The sequence below is a fragment of the Euleptes europaea genome, chromosome 16 (genome assembly GCF_029931775.1).
Source record: "Euleptes europaea isolate rEulEur1 chromosome 16, rEulEur1.hap1, whole genome shotgun sequence".
Lineage (NCBI taxonomy): Eukaryota > Metazoa > Chordata > Lepidosauria > Squamata > Sphaerodactylidae > Euleptes > Euleptes europaea.
In genome coordinates this window covers 32,303,970-32,324,133 of record NC_079327.1, presented here as the reverse complement: position 1 = coordinate 32,324,133, position 20,164 = coordinate 32,303,970, and the positions used below count along the sequence as shown (strand labels likewise).

At 43.7% G+C, this 20,164-nt stretch overlaps 1 protein-coding gene across 1 annotated transcript; it reads left to right on the top strand.

Annotated features, from left to right (window-relative positions):
• Positions 1-269: 269 nt before the first annotated feature.
• Positions 270-19,638, top strand: CNOT11 (CCR4-NOT transcription complex subunit 11). The gene is made up of 7 exons (XM_056861834.1): positions 270-750; positions 3,503-3,667; positions 11,569-11,721; positions 15,924-16,126; positions 17,618-17,820; positions 18,445-18,541; positions 19,438-19,638. The coding sequence occupies exons 1-7, from the start codon at positions 270-272 to the stop codon at positions 19,633-19,635; spliced, it is 1,500 nt and encodes a 499-aa protein (XP_056717812.1). The 3' UTR covers positions 19,636-19,638.
• The last annotated feature ends 526 nt before the right edge of the window (positions 19,639-20,164 follow it).

The window sequence follows — 20,164 nt, the reverse complement described above, 5'->3', positions numbered from 1 at the left end:
TGGGGGGGGAGAATCCCGTTGAGCAACTATGATCTTTAGCAGTAGCTGGAAGTAGAAGGAGGAGGGTGTGTGTGTGTGTGGAAGGCTGGAAAAAGGGCGGGAGGAAGGGGCTGGCGCGCGCTTGCGGGCAACAAGCGATTGACGCATGCGCGCGCGGGAGGATGACGTCATCAGGCCGCGGCGGAGGGGGCCGCAGAAGTAGCGGCGGGGGCAGTTGGGAAGGTGCGCGCGCGGAGGCGCACGTGAGGGACCCGGAAGCGGGGCGCTGGATGCCCGGGGGCGGAGCTAGCATCAGTCCCGACTCTGGCAGCGCGGCGGAGGGCGCCGGTTCGATTCCCGGCGGCGGCAGCAGCAGCAGCCCCTCGCCTCTGCTGGGGGAGAAGATGAGCCTTTCCCCGAAGGAGCTGTCGAGCCTGCTGAGCATCGTGTCGGAGGAGGCCGGAGGGAGCACCTTCGAGGGCCTCTCCACCGCCTTCCACCACTACTTCGGCAAGGCCGAGCACTTCCGCGTGGGCTCCGTCCTGGTGCTGCTCCTGCAGCAGCCCGACCTCCTGCCCAGCCCCCCGCAGCGCCTCACCGCTCTCTACCTGCTGTGGGAGATGTACCGCACCGAGCCCCTGGCCGCCAACCCCTTCGCCGCCATCTTCGCGCACCTCCTGAACCCCGCGCCTCCCGAGCGCGCCGCCTCCAACGCCGGCCCTGGCCCGGCCGGGGGAGGGGGAGACGACAGCGAGAGGCCCCCGCTCTCAGGTACTTCACAGAGCTGGGAGGGGACACCGGGGTCATCCAGTCCAGCCCCCTGCACTAGGGTTGCCAACCTCCAGGTACTAGATTAAACAAATAAGAGCATCGCTATGCCTGTACCTAGTAGGTCTGGAAATCAGCACAGTCAAAAGTGCAAAATTGCTAAATTATTATTAGTGATCCAGACAAATTACAACAAGTGTTATACAACAACAAACATCTTGAAACGGCCGTCCCCCAGCTCATTCTTTTTGGATTATACCATTCATTGGATATCCTACTTGAATCGGACTTTTCAACCTCACCATAAAGAAAAATTGCATATTTGCATCTATAGCATCGAGAATATGTGTACACCTGTGTGGTTGACATTGAGGGAATTTTGTATAGGTGTATCATAGTAGGATAGCATTTGTTGTTGTTGTATAACACTTGTTGTAATTTGTCTTAATCGCTAATAATAATTTTGTACTTTGTGCTGATTTCCGAACCTCCAGGTACTAGCTGGAGAGCTCCTGCTAATACAACCGATCTCCAGCCGATAAGAGATCAGTTCCCCTGGAGAAAATGGCCGCTTTGCGCATTGGACTCTATGGCATTGAAGTCCCTCCCCAAACCCCGCCCTCCACTAGCTCCACCCCAAAAACCTCCCACCAGTGGTGAAGAGGGACCTGGGAACCCTACCCTGCACAATGCAGGAAATTCCAAACTACTCCCCCCCAGTGACCCCTACTCCATCTGGCAGGGGGAGCCTTGGGAACTATTTGCTTGGGAGGAGGTTTCGCAGGCATCTTCTCTATTAAAACACCCTGTCGAGATGAAATCATATAGGGCCGGGTGTCCCACCCCCGCACATCTTTTAAAACTTTAAAAGCTTCTTTTATAACACAACCCTTTTAAACAATGCTAAATTGCTCCTTAGTTATAGCTTTGATACCCACACGTGATATGTTTTATGGTATGGATTTGGTTAGTGCAGACTTGTCCAACCCGCGACCCAGGACGGCTATGAGTGCGGCCCAACGCAAAATCGTAAACTTACTTAAAACACTGTTAGTGTTACGTTAGTGTTATTTTATGTGTGGCCCAAGACAATTCTTCTTCCATTGTGGCCCAGGGAAGCCAAAGGATTGGACATCCCTGGGTTAGTGTAATGCAGGCCTCTTGCGTGTGTGTGTTAAGTGCTGTCAAGTCGCTTCTGACTCAGGGTGACCCTATGAATCAGTTCTCCAAAACATCCTATCCTTAACAGCCTTGCTCAGATCTTGCAAATTGAGGGACGTGGCTTCCTTTATACAGTCGATCCATCTCTTGTTGGGTCTTCCTCTTTTCCTGCTGCCTTCAACTTTTCATAGCATGATTGTCTTTTCTGGTGACTTGTCTTCTCATAATGTGCCCAAAGTACTACGACAGCCTCAGTTTAGTCATCTTGTAGTCTTCACTGATTAAACTGGAGCAGTTACTCTTAACTTCCTAGTTCTGACAATCAGTAATGTTTGGCTTAAGACCTCTTTCTCCATTCTTATAACAGTTGTAGACTGATGGTTAAAGGTGGTATAATATTAAGCTGTTTTGAGCAAACAGCTGTTGAACATCTTATCCTGCGGTGCATGGTGGTTCCTACCCAGTGGTAAAAGAACTACAGCTGTAAGTGTATAGGGAAATAAGGGTTGCTTTCATGGCTTGTACCGTGCTAAGCCTCTCATATTCTACTGAAGTTGAAAACTAGGCCACTTTGCATGTAACTTACCTGAACCTGTTTTGTAGGGGAAACAGTAATGTGTGGGCTTTGACTTGTTTTTTAGGAAGCAAAGACTTGATCTTGAAAACTATTTCCATGTCATGTTAGCTGATGTTTATTCTTCACTGCTTATGTATGTTGCTTGATAAAGCATCAAGTAAAACATGTTCTGAACAGTGCTTGAGTGAGTTTGTTACATTACCTGCTACTTTGTGTATAAGTGCATGTGGTTAAGTACACTTGGGAGAAACCAATAAGTACTTGCAGGGTATGGGGAGGTGTGCGTGCTGATAGCTTGATAGCTATATAGAGCAAAACTTAGAAGAATCTGCAGCATTTATATATGCAGTGTTTACATGTATGCCCAATTCACATCACAAGGCCTCCAAGCCATCAGTAAATTCATAATCCCAAAGAATAGGTTATGATTTTATCAATTCCATTCATATGACTACCACAAGCAGTGTAAAATTACTTTAAGACGTACTAGAGTATGAACTCTCTGGGTGTTTCAGGAGGAACTTATATAGTTCAACTCAATATGCAGACTGATGGAAATAATATCTATTTTATAGAATTGTGAGGGGATATAAGAAGGATGATGCATGTTCTTAATGTTACTACCAGAAATGGCCCTTTTAATGTCTCTTTAATGATTTTGGGATAGTCATGGGAAGAGTTCAGTGGTTTTAAAAAAATCCCTAACTTCCTTCATGCTGTCTACTCAGTTAAATGCTTGTCCTCTGCTTAATATAAAGGAGAAACCTATCAGATGAAGGGAGCTTTGACTCTCGAAAGTTTATACCCCAAAAATGTTGTTGGTCTCGAAGATGCTACTGGCCTCGAGTCCAGCTGTTCTACTGCAGACCAACACTGCTGCCCTCTGAAATTTCTTTCTTTGTGTTGCTAATTAGTGCAGTGACCGTGCTAATTTATATCAACTTCATGTTTACATTTGTGTGTATGTATTGTGTTAAACGTTGAATCCATCTAAGAGTATAAAATTGCCGCATCCAGGTTTTCTGCCACCGATAACACTACCAGAAAAGTTCTTCCTTTCCCAGCTGATGTTGGCCCCACCTAGAGAGCTGTTTAAAAAAACTCCACGACAGATTGCATCAATGGATGTGGGAAATATGGGCCAATCAGTGGATATAAGTGGGCTTCAGCTGGCTTTAGCAGGTAAGAAAGTCTGAGATCTGAGTGCTCCAGAATGAAATACGAAGTTTGTTTGCCCTCTCTGTGAAATGAATGGCTTCTCTCTCCTGCTATCTACCAGCTAACGTGTACCATTCAATATGTGTTTACAGAGTGTGCTTGAATCTGAACATATTGCACTTCTGCAATGTATGCCCTTTATGCAGCTTCTGAGAGACAATTTTTGGGAAGTTAGAGAGTTTAACAATAATTCTTTCTCCAGTTCACAGCTGCTTTTTCTCTGGTCTCTTCCCCCACTGACTGCAGACAAGAGCAGCTGCCACCTGAGGGGGAAAAGGAAGGAAAATAGACAATGTCCTTGTTCTGCACGGGTTTGGCGGGGGGTGCAAAGTGATGCCATAAGGGTACATGAGTAGTGGTAACAGTTCTTTCTTTGGTAAGAGTGTGCTGTGGTATGTGTGTGTGTAAAGCGCCGTCAAGTCGCAGCCGACTTATGGCGACCCCTTATGGGGTTTTCAAGGCAAGAGACTAACAGAGGTGGTGTGCCAGTGCCTTCCTCTGCACAGCAGCCCTGGTATTCCTTGGTGGTTTCCCATCCAAATACTAACCAGGGCTGACCCTTCTGAGATCTGACGAGATCAGGCTAGCCTGGGCCATCCAGGTCAGGGCAAGAGTGTGCTAGCATACATAAAATACACAATGTTTTGGGTATGCTAAAATTTCACTGCAATACTGTGAAGAGTTACTCCAATCTTAGGCCTGTTGATTTCCTAGAGTAACTCTGCTTAGGATGGAACTGTTAGTGTGTGAACCATTTTCAGTGGCCTTATTTTTTTCTTAAATTTGAGCAATACAGAACAAGTACATGCTATATTGTCTTTATATTTTTGCAAGTATTAGTCTAGCAAAGCTTTGTCTGAATAAAACATTTTATATTGCACTTGAATATATGATAAGGAAAAACAATCAAGTATTTGTTACTGTTAGGTCATAAAATTAACAGGGGATACTTTTTAAAATTGTTGTTTGCTACATCTGTGCTTTATTTAGTACATTGTGAATTTTTCCAGAACATTTTCTGATTTATAGCCTACATCACTGTAGTCTTCACTTTTAGACTACGTGCACAATTGGCCCTTTCGTTTAACTTGTGTTAAGCTCAAGAAGAATGATTAAGTGTGTATGAAGAGTGCTTTTAATTCTTTGACCCTTTGTTTCTAGCACTGAGTTGCTGTTGAGATATTTTCCCATTCAAAACAAAGTAATGGCTCTGAATATCTAGGGGGCAAACCTCAAAAGTGCCTCTTCTCCTAAAACATCTGAAAATCCAGTTTACACACGAGGCTTACCAATTTAATGTAGCATTCGTCAACAACAAACACAGTGAAATCTGCAAGCCTTTTTGCATGATCCAAACCAGTATTCAAGTCACAGTTTAGTTCCGGTATATGCCCACTCCAGAGCTGGTCATTGTCTCATGCTAATATAATGGATTGTAGTATATCTTGCCTTACTTTTAAGCTCTTTGTGAATGTTTTGTTTTTGAGATTCCATAATGAGGAATGTATAACCACCAAAGGTCTTTTAAAAAAATGCATTTGAATGACCAGTGTCCCATGACATTCATTAGTTCATCTAGAAAAATCATTTCCTTTGGAGGATGGTTTATTTTTAACTTGACCTGCCCCTCAGCCACACTTCCACCATGAGAAGAATAGGGTGTTGTGTATTTTTGTCAGATTGTTTACTGCTGCCATTTATGTGTAAATGTAAAACATACCTTTTTATTTATATGTTACTTGTACACTAGGCAGAGACTGAGATGAAGAGATTAAAAAGCCAAATATGTACGTGTTTTGAAACATAATGTTGGATATTTATTCTATAGAATATGTTCTGTTCAATGTCATTGTTGGTGGTGATGATGGTAGGGATCCCTATGCTAGTACTCTCCCCTAATAGAATTTAGATACATAACTTCCCTTTCTTTAGGCTGCACCCTAAGATAGCACTTACAGAGGCCGGCTTGCTCTGAAGTCTTCCTTCCCGACTCCCTTCATTTGATCTGTATCTTGAAGATCCTGTTACATAAAGCTGCTTAGTATGTGCTCAGAGGCCTACTTCATAACTTTGCTTCCCTTACAGAAGTAAAATCACCTCACATTTACCTCATAATTTTACTATTTCTTAATATTAAATAACACAATTTGTATAAAGAATTATTATTTATAGCCTCTATATACTTGATAAAGTTTTTTGGCTGTTCCTCTCCATTCCAAAACATGTCCTTTGAGCGCTTAGAAAAATGTGATATTCCTCCAATCAAGACACATGATAGGTCTGTGGATTTTGTACAAGAAGGGAGTTTGTGCACACTTATTGTACTAAAAATTGATTGTGCCAACAGGCCTCTTCTCAGAGTATGCTCTATTGGGTTTAGTTTCTATCCTACTCATCCCTATTGCACTTTACAGCATGCCCCTATCCAAGTGAATCACATTATAGGACTCCCAGGTATTTGTGCCCTGGATTACAGCTTTACCTGTAAGAGTGTGCCCCAGCAAATGCTGCTGCAGCTCAACTCCTACATAATTTTAGCTTGGCTTGTATGATAGTAGAGCAGTGACAGTGTCCTTTTTCTCTGTACTTACAGGATGATGCTTGGTGACTTGTGCTGTAATATTAGAGCTTTTAGTAACTTTCCAAGGCTGCATATGGGGGTAATAGCTTTGATCTCAGGTGAAAAGGAAAGTATCTGGTAATGCAGATATTCATACAAAAACTCCTAGAATATATTTTAAAATTTTATTTTTGGACTTATATCCCGGTCGAAGCCGGGCTCAGGGCGGCTAACATCCATGAAAAACACCATATAACAACAAGAGTTAACTGGAAGTTCCAATTCTAATTTAAAACTAACAGTTTCTGAAGCTAAAATTGAGTAGGTCAGGGTCCCCTATTGAAAGGTCTGATCGAATACATTGAAGGGGAAGGGATGGGTTGCTGCCCTCAACCCTAGGCCTGGTGGGACATCTCAGTCTTACAGGCCCTGCAGAATTGCACTAGATCCCGCAGGGCCCTGGTCTCACTAGAGAGAACGTTCCACCAGGCCGGGACCATGGCTGAAAAAGGCCGGGCCCTGATTGAGGGCATGTGGACAGAATTTTTAAGATGAGTCCTATTGATGGTTGGAGCTTTTGAAATTATTATCCTGTTTTGAACATCATTGTAGTGAACTTCAGAAATTCAGTTTGAATTTCTTCCAGAACAAAAACAGTTCATTGGGGTAGTGAAACTGAACCTTATTTAATAGCACAGATGAGCCCAGACTTTAATAGAGATAAAAATGGAGGAGGCACTTAAGAGAGGTGGAATGGAATGCACCAGATCAGAATTTGTGTTTGGTTATAGGATACCTATTCCATAGAGGTAAATTGTGCTGAATTTTCATGTGTTCATTAGCTTTCTTCCCGTACAAAAACCTTACCTTTGAAGTAGGCTGTCAGTTCATCTGATCTTTCATACTTACAAAAAATAGTTTAGATGTTATGATTTCAGGTTTCTTGGAATATAAATTCTGAGAAATACTGTTTAGCAATCCTAAGCATGGTCACATAAAGTAAGTTCCAATGAGTTTTGTAGGACTTAGTCCTGAGTAAAATATATATTGGGATCAATGTATTAGTAATCTTTTGTAAAATATCCTTAGAGCCTCTAGAGTGTTCTTACAAAAAATTGAGATGTTTTGTAGTTACTTTTCACTTTAGAGCTTGCCTGCCAAATTTGTGTCATCTGTTGCTTATGGAAAAAAGAAAAGTATTCTGGCAAAGATCCTGTAAGTACAAACTGTTTATCTGATACACAAGATTGCTTTGATTAAGAATGACTTAGCTGTAGTTGAATCGCTGTTTTTTGGAACACTCCCTCTGTAATCAAAGGAGACTTCCTGGAACTGACAAATGAGGGGAAAATTTTGCTCCACAAAACATCTCCAGTTATTTTCTTTTGAATAGCATGGAGCTTTTTTCCTCTCACAATATTTCTGTGCTTTTTAGAAATGTCTTCAGTTTTCTTCTACATTAAGACTACAAATTACGAAGGCATATGTTCGCTCAGATGAAAACTCCATACAGGTAGAATTATTATTTTTTATACCATCGCCACAATTAATGCCAGTGCTGAAGATACAAACATTTTTGAAAAGTTTTTGCCTCTTGGTCTCCTGGCATGAGTGCAGTCAAAAACTAAAGAATCCTTAGTCTCATGTTCTTCATACATTATTTCTTTAGATAAGAACTAGGGGTCCAAAAATATGGCATCCACTACCCTCTCTTAGAAGGGTCATAGTTTTATCCTTGTTGTCGTGATGAAGCTTTGGAAGTATAATCGACCTCACACTGAACCTTATGTGCCTGATTGAGTATTTCTGAATTTTGATAGCCTTACCGTGCAATCCTGAAGGGGGGGAGTGAAGCAGCATAGGAGCTAGCATAACCCCATGCCGTGTCCATACCATTTTGTGCCATGATAGAGTGGCACCAAGGCCGGCCCAGGGGCACTTACGGCAGTGCAGCAGAGTAACTCAGCAGCATGGGCACCAAAAGCCTGGAAGCGGGTGCCGGCATCAGGATGCGTTTCTCAGGGGTGGAGCAGAATAGCTGGCATAGCCCTGTGTAACTCCATGAAGAAATTTCACAGGGTTTTTTTTTTTTAAATGCATTTTTAACCTTTATTTTTTTGGCTGGAAAACCTCTGTGGAGGCGACGTGACTGCGCTGCTCCCAGCTGCCTCCTCTCTACCCCCCCTTCAGGAATGGGCTGCCTGACTTTTAAGTTTTCAATTTATCCCAAGCAGTGTTTTTAATTTAGTGTAATCCTATTAAACATTAAATACATAATTGAGATGGTTTTTCAGCATAGCAAGATGTAGTCCAGGGGTGGGGAATGTCAGGCCCGGGGGCCATATAAGGCCCGCGAAATCATTTGGTCCGGCCCTACATGGGTCCTGGCAGATCTCTAGCTCAGAAGGATGCTGCCATGCCTGAATCTCTTGGGCCCAGCTGGGGACAGCAGAGCTCAAAAGTGAGTCTCTCTGTGTGGCAGACACTCAGAGCCGTCTCCGGTCGTGCCTCTTGGCTAAATGTTTGACCAAATATAGCAGGCTACTTTTTAAGTTGATAATTTTGTATGGCCTGCGAATGATGTTCTAAATATCCAAATGGTCCTTGGCAGAAAAAAGGTTCCCCACCCCTGATGTAGGCCATGTTATTTGTGAAATATACTTATACTAGGAAAATGCCTGACCTTCCTAAAGTCAACTTTGATACAATACTGTCTCGTTTTATCAAGGTAGTGAGCTTTTGAAATAACTTTTAAATATTTTAAATAATTTAATTTGATCATTGAATCTGTGGTTTGGCAACCCAGGGCCTCCACTTTGCTTTAAAAGTTTCATGGACCTTCCAGGCCCTCCCATTCTCCTTTGTTGACATCTGCCCAAGAAGTTATGCATCCCCCATGAAAGCCTCCATCCCCTGATGTTCTAAAAAAAAAAAAAAAAAAAAAACCACATGACCTCTCCTTTAAAAACAAGTTTATGTAAAATGTTTATATTGTCTGTAAGCAGAGACCCAGGTTGAGTCTCAGAGGTTACCTGATTTTATACATCCACAACTTAAAGGCTCTAATGTAAATTCTAATTTTACCCCTTGATTGGAAGGGCCTCTGCACCAGGAGCAGCAAGAAACATCCTTAGTGGGTAATAACTTCTAGCCAGAAGGACACAGGTGGGAAGGGGCCAGGAAATTTTTTTAAAGCTGCTCATAAAAATAGAGACTAGTGATGCACAAAGTGTAAACTTCCAAGTTTTCAGTTGAAAATCGCAAGTGGTGGTTGTTGTCTGTGGACATAGAGGAGCATGTATTTATTTGTATGCTGAAATGCTTTGCGCTAGAAAATGAGTGAACACCAGTTCAGTTTTATACTGAGAATAGTTATGACTATATTAGGATTGTACCATTCAGCCATGTCCCTAGGGCTGAGTTGTTGCTTCTCAGTGCCCAGCCAGCATGTTTTCTTACTAGGGCTCTGAAGCTTGGTGAAGGCAGGCAGCAACTGCTCTTATGAGTTCCTGCCCTCTGAAGGAGGGGGAAACTGTCCATAGCCTATCTGGATGTGGCAAGTCCCTGCCTCCAGTCCTAGAAAACTGAGGGGGATGCATTGTCACATTAGCCAGATGCATGCAAGAAAGGCTGGTGCTCCATTCTTACAAAGAATCAGCAAACTGCTGAAGTGCCTTCACATACCCTGCCGGAGTCCCCAGACTACAGCTTGGGGAATGCTGCCTGAGATAACTGAAGGACTTAACTAAAAGAAACATGCGGAATTCATGTTATATTTCCTTTTTTCTCTGTGTTGAAAAAATTGGGACAATGAGGTCCTTTCTAAACTGTAAATATTTGAAATTACTTGTAATTTGTAAACCAAATAATGAATTATTAATAAAGTTTATAACTCATTGTTTGGGTTTCAGCAGGCCAACACTGTGTACACTTTTTGGCTCCTAATGCCATATATCAAGGGTCGCTCTAAATGTGAGCTTATTTTGTCTGCTTTCATTTTTCTTTTCATGTAGCCTTCCTTCTCCAGAATTACAGAAAATAATAAGCTATACCTTCAAAAGCTAGAGGCGGCATTCAGATGTCTCAATATTCAGATGTCTTAACAAACAGAGGTTTGTTCATGATGGGTGTCAACACAGCGTGTTACTGTGCTGATGCAGTCCCCTTCCACTTGGGGAAGGATTGAAGGCTTCTGAGTTTGGGAAATCTTGACTCAAGTTCCAGGTTGCTCTGATGCTGGGATGCAGGCACACCTCTCCCTCCCTCCAGGCCTTTAACCATTGGATTAGAATTTTGTCAGCGTGGGGTGTGTATTTTTTTTCCAGGTGGGAGGAAATGCCAATTTGCCTCAGCACCTGCTCTGGGAAGTCATGTGACTTGGAGCTTGACTCAGGTTTCCCAAACCTGAAGCCTGCAGTGGCACCCCATGAGTGATAAGATGGGGAGAAGCGAGGTGACTGTGCAAGCACTAAAACAAGCTGTATTTGTGCCAGTCACAGGCAAGCCTCTCTTACAACTCGAGTGCAGGACGTGTCTTCATTCTGTCTCATCCTGACTGCATAACCCAGAAGCGTGTTCCACTGAAATAAAATGGGAGATGCTTCCAAGTAACTTAAATTAGCTCCAGGTGGTAAGAGTCTGTGGTCAAAAGTTCATAAAGGTAAAGGTCCCCTGTGCAAGCACCGGGTCATTACTGACCCATGGGGTGACGTTACATCCCGACGTTTACTAGGCAGACTTTTTTTACGGGGTGGTTTGCCAGTGCCTTCCCCAGTCATCTTCCCTTTACCCCCAGCAAGCTGGGTACTCATTTGACCGACCTTGGAAGGATGGAAGGCTGAGTCAACCTTGAGCCGGCTAACTGAAACCGACTTCCGTTGGGATCCAACTCAGGTCGTGAGCAGAGCTTGGACTTAAGTACTGCAGTTTACCACTCTGAGCCACGGGCTCACTGTTCCTGGTATCTGTTTAATCCAAACTTTCGAAAGACTTGAGTTATGACTTCATCCATGTTGACTGAGCCTCATTGGTAAGAATTAATGGTTTTAAATCTGTCTTTAAAGAGGGAGGGGGAGGTCATGACAATAGAGCAGTTAGGAAGTGGGAAATCACACTCCTCAGAGGCAGGCAGGTAACTTGCTCATCTCACCCTTAGAGTGGGCATCCCAATTCCCCCCATCATTTTCTGCAGTTAGGCAGAGGTATGGATTGGTGAATAATGTTTGTCCTGGTTTTTTTTTATGACTGCTAATTTTCTCAGGATTTTGTGTTCATTGAAATTGAGTTGAATTGTTTTTCTCCTCAGAGCGTCAGTCTGAACTTCCGACACAGAGTAAAGCTAGTTTCCCAAGTATTCTCAGTGACCCTGACCCGGATTCTTCCAATTCTGGTTTTGACAGCTCTGTTGCCTCCCAGATCACTGAAGCTCTAGTGAGTGGACCAAAACCACCTATTGAAAGTATGCATTTTTTTGGTATTTTTTCACCGATTTAGGACTTAATACCCATATGATCAGTTGTATTTTTTTCTCTGTTAGTATAACTAGTGCTAAAACTAAAAACCACTTGAATTGCTATGCAGAAGCTATAAAGCTTTGTTCAGAGCAGTATTAGCATTGTTTGAGAAGTAGTTTTGGTTGATGTCTTCTGTTCTTGTCCAGAGGCTGGTGGCCTGCTAAACTTTCAAGTTATGAAAATTTATTTATTTAGCACATTTTAGCCCACCTTTTTCTGAAACCAGAGATGAGGTGGGTTACAATGATAATAAAAACAATATGCAATTGTGTGTATGTAAAGTGCTGTAAAGTCGCAGCTGACATATGGCAACCCCTTATGGGATTTTCAAGGCAAGAGACTAACAGAGGTAGGTTGCCAGTGCCTTCCTCTGCATAGCATCCTTGATATTCCTTGGTCTACCATCCAAATGCCAACCCTGCTTAGCTTCTGAGATTTGATGAGATTGGGCTATACCATGCTGCTTTCCCTCCCTAATATACAATTAAAAACCTGTGAAAACTTGACATACATAATTACGAATTAGGCAACCATGTCAAAAGCTCTCCTGAATAGCTGTCTTAACACAGCCCTTTCGTATTTTGTTATCTCTAGGAGTTGAAGGTTAGTGTTCTATGAAATGAAGAACGCTGTGAAATAGCATGTGTCACTTCTATCAATTTGTGTATGACCATAGAATTTCAAGTTCCTTCTCAGACTGAAACGCATCTCAAATATGAGTTGTGGTTTATATATGTCCTTGGCAAAATAGCCAAAATCTTAAGAGAATGCAAATACTTCCAGACAAGTCCTAAACTTGTTTATTAGGAAGTAAATTTCATTTAATCCAGTAAGGATGCATAAGCGTATGGACTTTTTGTTACTTATTAGCAACATTTATCTAGTGAATAGGGCAAAAGGAGCTGCATCAGGAATTGTTGTGTTTGATTCTAAGGACAGAATGAACCAGACTCTGCCTTCAAAGCTATTGATCTAGATCAGGGGTCCTCAAACTTTTTAAGCAGGGGGCCAGTTCACTGTCCCTCAAACACTGTTGGGGGCCGGACTATAGTTTGAAAAAAATATGAACAAATTCCTATTCACACTGCACATATTTTATTTGTAGTGCACAAAAAATAAGAGAAACAATGTAATATTTAAAATGAAGAACCATTTTAACCAACATAAACTTATAATATTTCAATGGGAAGTATGGGCCTGCTTTTGGATAATGAGATGGTCAATATCCGGTTCCATATTTGTCACTGCTAGTCATAGCAAGTGATACAAGTCCATTCTAACTAATAGCCTTGAATACCCCTCTCCTCCATGAATATGTCCACTCCCCTCTTAAAGCCCTCCAAGCTGGCAGCCATCATCACATCCTGGGGCAGGGAGTTCCACCATTTAACTATGTGTTGTATGAAAAAATACTTCCTTTTATCTGTTTTGAATCTTTGAATGTGGAATCTTTGAATGTGTTTTGAATCTTTGATGTGGAAGACCTCTGCCCAAGACCCTGGAGAGCCACCGCCAGCCTGAGTAGGCAGTACTGAGGGGGACCAGGGGCGCCACCCTGAAATCTCTGTAGCCCTATAAAAGAGCAAAAATCCAGCAGTACCTGAGAGACCAACAGAATTTCTGGCAGGGAATGAGCTTTCGTGAGTCACAGCTCCCTTCTTCAGATACCAATCTCTGAAATCTCCACAGAGGCTTAGCGGAAGAGTTTCGGCTGGGCGTGCTGAGGGTCCTAGGGCTAACCCCTGGCAGCATCTTTGGCTAAAAGGGCAGGGAGGAGGTGACAAGAAAGACCTCTGAGGCCTGAGACCCCAGAGAGCAGCTGCCAGTCTGAGTGGACGAGGCTGACTCTGACGGACCATCCCAGAGAAGGCGGCGTAAAGCGACCCTCCGGCTTGCTCTACCCCTGCCCCAGGAGGGCAACCCCCAGGCCCAGCATGGCGGTCAGAGCGGTTATCCAAGGGCTCAGTCCAAGACACCAGCTGCCCCCCCCCATCCTGCTTTCCCAGAAAGAAGGCAGGGAGTTCCTGAGGACCGCGAGAAGTCAGTTAACAACAAGCTGCTCATGGCGGCCCCTTTGCCCTGGCACCGATCCTGGAGTAGGAGGAGGGGGCGAGGTCACTCTTTCTGGCACAAGGGGCCTGGGGCAGGACTGGCACAGAAAGGAGTTCCTTCAGATGCCTCCCATAGCATGGCATGGCATGGGACAAGCAGGAAGCGGGCACACAGGCTGCCCTCTGAGGTTCGCATCTGAAGATGGGTGTGAACTCAGACCAAGGGGAGGGGATGAATTCCACCTCAGGATTCTGGGCAAGTCGGTCTCCCCCTGCAACTTCAGCTCCCTTTTCAGAAACCATATAACCAACCCTGCAAGGCAGTTGTGAAGGCACGCCAGGAAGCATCGTCAAAACACAGTCCGCATGCATGCGCACGAACACAACTCTCCCTCCCTCTCCTCAAAGATCTGAATGCTCCAGCCCACCCCACCCCCTTGCAAAACCGCTCCCCAGGCACGTTGAGGGCTGGAAACGGGAGTCTGAAAAGTGTTCCCCCCCCCAACAGGCCGAGAGGGGGAAAGCTCCGCAGGGCGAGGCCTTTCCTGACCTGAAAAGTGTTTTCTCCCCTGGGGGGGGGGGCGCTCGGCGGGCTTCGCGGGGCTCGGCAAGGACGAAGGCCTTGGGCGAGGTGCGCTCCTGGTGCCGGAGCCGGCCGGCCAGCAGTCACTAGAGGCCACCCTGCCGCTGGGGCCCGGCGTCCGGGCCATCGGGCAGAGCAGGTCGCGCTTGCTGGGGAAGGCGTGCAGGCAGGCGGCGGCAGCAGCGGCTCCCTCGCTGCAGGTGCGGCCATGCGCAGGAGCCCCGAGCCCAAGCGTGGCAGCTCCTGGCCCTGCCGCAGGCGGAAGCTGAAGCTCTTGTGCAGCGCACCCCAGCCCGCCCGGCCCTCTGCGGCCGTGCTCGCCCACGCCCAGCAGCAGCCGCCGCTGCCAGCATGCCCCAACCTGGCGCCACAGCACCTGGCAAGCGCCCGCCTGCATCCCGCCCACCGGGAGTGGCGGCCCAGCAGCCCCGGGGCGGCACAGAGCAGGGAGGCGGCTGGACCTGCATCCTCGCAGCTTGTCTCTCTTCCCTCTTCCCTCCCGTGTGTAGGGAGCTGGGAGGAAGTACCTTGCGGCTGCACTCTTTTAAAGGGGCCGGGTTCAGGACCCTGACGGGCCGGATCCGGCCCGCGGGCCGTAGTTTGAGGACCCCTGATCTAGATACACTCTTTTGTAAGTTTCATCACACTTCACAGAGGCATTTAATGGAACTATTCATAGGATTACAATTCATATTCATGGGTTACAAATTTTTTTAAAATCAGGAAAATGGGGAGAAGAGCTTGTTCTTCTCCCTCTTTCTTTGCCCGATCATCCACCCAGCTCTAGAGTGTGACCCTTAGGCTAAGAGCAAGGGCCCTTCGGGCTTGTATGCAACGGTTTATGCCTTTTGGGCGTGTGTACGTGCTAAGTATCATCAAGTCGCTTCTGCCTTATGGCAGCCCTATGAATTAATATCCTTCAAAATGTCCTATTGTTAACATCCTTGCTCAGGTCTTGGAGACTGAGGGCTGTATCTTCCTCTATAGAGTCAATCCATACCCAGGCCTTAATTACCTGTGAGCAGAGGAGAATCAAACTTGGCCAGATCTTAGTCTCTTCTAGGTTTCTCCCCTGCACTTTATATATAAGACTGGTTTATATGAATTTCTAAATGGATTTCATTCTATTTCCTAATGTTCCCGATTCTCCTCTGAGATTTTGATTCAAGCTGAGCATTCTGTTGAACATATAAAAATGGCTTTGTATGTTTTATGGTACTTTAACCATTATCTTGAAAGGTACTGGAAACTGAAGGATGTTTAACCTCAGTTCTTGCAATTATACATTATGATCATAATAGAGCACAGAGTCTGACAGCATTTCCTTATGTGTTCTGAATGGTTGCATGGAAATGTGACTAGAGTGATCAGTGTTCCATACCCCGTGCTCTTAACATGGCCAGAGCCTGGAAGGATATACTGCATGGACTTGTTAAAGTTCATAGTGTGGTTGATTTTGATGAAATCCTCTTTGTAATTTCCTTTCAATTTTGTGGTTATGGATATTTTTCAGGTCACTTTCGGCCTGAGTTTATCCGGCCACCACCTCCACTCCATATTTGTGAGGATGAACTAGCTTGGCTAAACCCTATAGAGCCTGACCATGCAATTCAATGGGACAAATCAATGTGTGTTAAAAATAGTGCTGGAGTGGAGATCAAGCGAATCATGGCCAAAGCTTTCAAAAGCCCGTTGTCATCACCACAACAAACACAGGTATGTACATTGGTTAGCTTGTTTGTCTTCTGATGTATTTTCCCACGTTCTTTGGAGTGTGTAGGGAGGTATCTAGGGCATATTCTCAGATGAGCAACCTCAAGGATACAAACCTATTCTGAGTCTTGTAAGTAGGCAGATAGTTTTTCAGAGAACACTGTATAACATCCCCCTACTTTCTCCTTCCATGACTGCTTTTGTCTTTTAATGCCTTTTATCCTAAGCAAAGGAGCCCCGTGGCGCAGAGTGGTAAGCTGCAGTACTGCAGTCCAAGCTCTGCTCACGACCTGAGTCCGATCCTGACGGAAGTCAGTTTCAGGTAGCTGGCTCAAGGTTGACTCAGCCTTCCATCCTTCTGAGGTCGGTAAAATGAGTACCCAGCTTGCTGGGGGTAAAGGGAAGATGACGGGAAGGCACTGGCAAAGCACCCCGTAAACAAAGTCTGCCTTGGAAACGTCGGGATGTGACGTCACCCCATGGGTCACAAATGACCCCGTGCTTGCACAGGGGACCTTTACCTTTTACTTATCCTAAGCAAAGTCCTATGATGATAGGAACAGAGACTAGTGTCCTGGCTTCCTTCCCTTGTTACTGAATTCACTTGCCTCTCTTGTCCTTTTTTCACCTTTTGTTATTGTGGCTCTCTTTCTCACAGAGCCATGGCTGTCTGGCAGACTAGCCCTAAATATATAGCAGTGGTAAAATCTCCACCCTTATATTATAGTTAATCATCTTGGGGCGTAGCTAATAAAACAGGGTATGTGAGTCAGCAAGATGGTGATTGAACAATAGGTGGTGATTAAAGGAGTCTGATGGGGCCCTTCAGGGAGAACTGCTCTGCCTTGAAATTAAAGTTTTTTTCTGAACTGTCTTAAAAACTAATCTGTAGTCTTTTGATTGATCAAACCTATCTTTGATCTAGGTATTGCTGTACCAGATTTGTCTTGGCTGCTGCATCAAAGTCGAAAGCATCCAAATTGCTACAGAAATTCCCTTCGGATTAAAACTTAACTTCTTTTAACCCTCTGGGGGCTGTTTAAAATTCATCTCCTATGAGCTATTTTACTTGAATGCATATCATGGTACACTGGGTGGGATAACCGCAGGTAAACATGCATAGGATTAGGGGTTTTTTGGGATGAATAAAATGCTAGTTAAGTGGTAGCCAGAAGATCTGTTCTAGGAGCCACTACAAGGGACTGGAGTAGTCTAGCCATCCTTGTGCAACTGGACAAGGCCTTGCATGCATGCCATGTAGGCAGTGAAGGGGCATGACATGGGAAGAACAACCTAACTATCCCAGCCACAAGTCTCCTGATACAAGCAGAGAAGGTAGATAATGCTTTTGCAGGCTACTTACAGAATATTATAGAAGCAGTGTTGTCAAAGTGCAGGAGATCTTTGCTTAAAAGACAAAATGATATCTTAAGAGCAGGATACCTGTGTTTACCTTATCATACTTAGGGTCGTTTTTTTTGTTTTTTTTTGCAGCTCCTTGGGGAGTTGGAGAAAGACCCCAAACTTGTTTACCACATTGGCCTCACTCCTGCCAAACTGCCTGACTTAGTGGAAAATAATCCTTTAGTTGCTATAGAAATGCTGCTTAAACTAATGCAGTCAAGTCAAATAACAGAGTACTTTTCAGTCTTGGTCAACATGGACATGTCTCTCCATTCAATGGAAGTTGTAAATCGGTAAGTGCATGTCTAATTGAAATAATTTCTTTTGGCATTTTTTTTTAAAGAACTTGATTTTAATATTTAGAAACTCAGTTTCTAGAATTCCATCATGTTTGTCATTCCAAGAAATAATACTGGGGTGAATACATATGCAGATGAAAGACAGAGACCAGTTCATAGAACTCTACAGGATAAAGCAGACTGCAACCTGAGATCCAACTAAGGGGGCGAAACCCAGTATTCATTACAGGTACTGGAGTCGCAAAGGGGAGGTTCAGTCCCTACCTCAATAGTGGTCCTCTTTGATTTCTCCCATATAAGTGAATAGCTGCATTTGTGAACAGCACTGCAGCGTGGACAACTTCTCCACATGGGGAGCAGAGAGATAACAGCATCTGTGTACAGAAAAGAAATGAGGGGATGATTCTTCCTTTTTACCCATATTTAGTTGTATTCTTGATTTTTGCCTTCCATACAATGTAGATTGATATTAAGCTGCCCATTTAGATGCTGTTTACATGTGTATTTGTAAAAAAAGTTTATGACTTTGGCTTAATGAGCTGTTTAGATCTGGGGCAAATAAGGAAAATGAACTATTATATATTTAACAGGCTTAATGAACTATTATATATTCAACAGGCTTACAACAGCAGTTGATCTTCCTCCAGAATTTATTCACCTTTATATCTCCAATTGTATTTCTACTTGTGAGCAGATTAAGGACAAGTACATGCAAGTAAGTATTTATGAGTTTATTGAAAAGAGAAACCATTGCATCCTGGCTACTGAAGAAAAGCTAGGCCTTAGATCAGGGTTGTCAAACATAAGGCCCAGGGGTCAGATTTGGCCTTTTGAGAGCTCTTATGTGGCCAGCTATCCTCCCCCCCCATCCCAAGGTATTCATGATCAAAGACTGTTAAATAAAATACTGTAAGAGTGTTACTGTGTTAAGCATGTTTGTATTTTAAGTTTTAAAAAAAGAAAAAAAATTAATTGGCTTTGCCTGTGTCTTCTGTAAAATTTGTATCTCTAGTACCTGGCATTAAATTTTATGGTACGCATGGCCCAGCCTGAAAAAGTGACATTTATACCGTATCCGGCCCTTATAACAAATTAGTTCGACACCCCTGCCCTAGCTGGTACAGAAAGAAGTCATATAGGGTTTGAAGAAGCATGGATATACAACCTTTGCTCTTAGGAATTTGAAGTTTTTTCCAGGCTTTAATTCCACCCTGTTAAATTAGCCTGAGCTGTTAACAATAGGACATTTGGGAGGTCATTAATTCATAAGGTCACCATAAGTTGGAAGCAACTTGACGGCAGTTAACACACACACATTAAAATAGTTCTGTTCAAGCGTTTTGTTTTTGGCCTCTAGCTTCAGGAAATCCCTTGGAGAACTGATTATTTTTCTTTCTGCTGGACCGGTGAAATAGATATTCCAGCAATTACAGAACATATTGTATTAAAGTATCCATTAGTTGCTGGAATAAAATGTAGAATGCGGTAAGTTTTACTGAACTGTATTAAGTAAACGTCGTGTTTATCTAATAAGATCACATGTATTCTTCACCTGCTTATTGGGTGAAATTAGAATCCTGTTTACAATATAGCTTATTCCCCCCCCTCCAGAACCGATTGGTACGTCTTGTTTGCGTCTTTCTACAGTCCTTGATCCGGAATAAAATCATTAATGTACAGGACTTATTTATAGAGGTACAGGCCTTTTGTATTGAATTCAGTCGGATAAGAGAAGCAGCTGGCCTTTTTCGATTGCTCAAAACACTGGACACCGGTGAAAACCCTTCAGAGACAAAGACCTCGAAATAAGACTCAGATGGGAACACTTTACTTGGATTATGACTGTTTGACTTTTGTATAGTTGACTGTATTATTGCTTGCAATGAAGATGCTATTTGTGCTGTATTAAATACTGCTTTTTCTGGTAGATAAGGAATCTGAATCTAGCATTACAACACAAGCTCCTGGTTGACATTAGCCTATGACTGAGGTAGCTTGCATGGAACTTGTATGGGGTGGCCATATAGTAGTAGGTTGCTTTACTGCCTAGTAAGATTCAGTATTTCACCACTTGCTTAGCAAGTTTGCAGCCTTCCAGCTTAAGTACGTGTATTATTCTTGATAATTGCTCATGGGAGTTACACGAACAGCATTCTTGGGCAGAAGTTGTTACTGTTGGAAGTATTTCTTATATTTGGATTTCAAACCCACGTGGAATTTACTGTACAGCCTTTGTGCTACTTACCCTTTTTGTTAATTTGCATGTAAAGATCTGAGGCTACCATTGTCTGAGAGGTCAAATGTAAAATCCTCTAGATTTAGTATAGGTGGATATGGG

Coding starts and splice junctions, on each gene's coding strand:
- CNOT11 (XM_056861834.1), top strand. CDS start 270: ATGCCCGGGGGCGGAGCTAGCATCAGTCCCGACTCTGGCAGCGCGGCG. Junction 751..3,502: donor CGAGAGGCCCCCGCTCTCAG/GTACTTCACAGA, acceptor TGCCGCATCCAG/GTTTTCTGCCACCGATAACA. Junction 18,542..19,437: donor TTAAGGACAAGTACATGCAA/GTAAGTATTTAT, acceptor CCCCCCCTCCAG/AACCGATTGGTACGTCTTGT.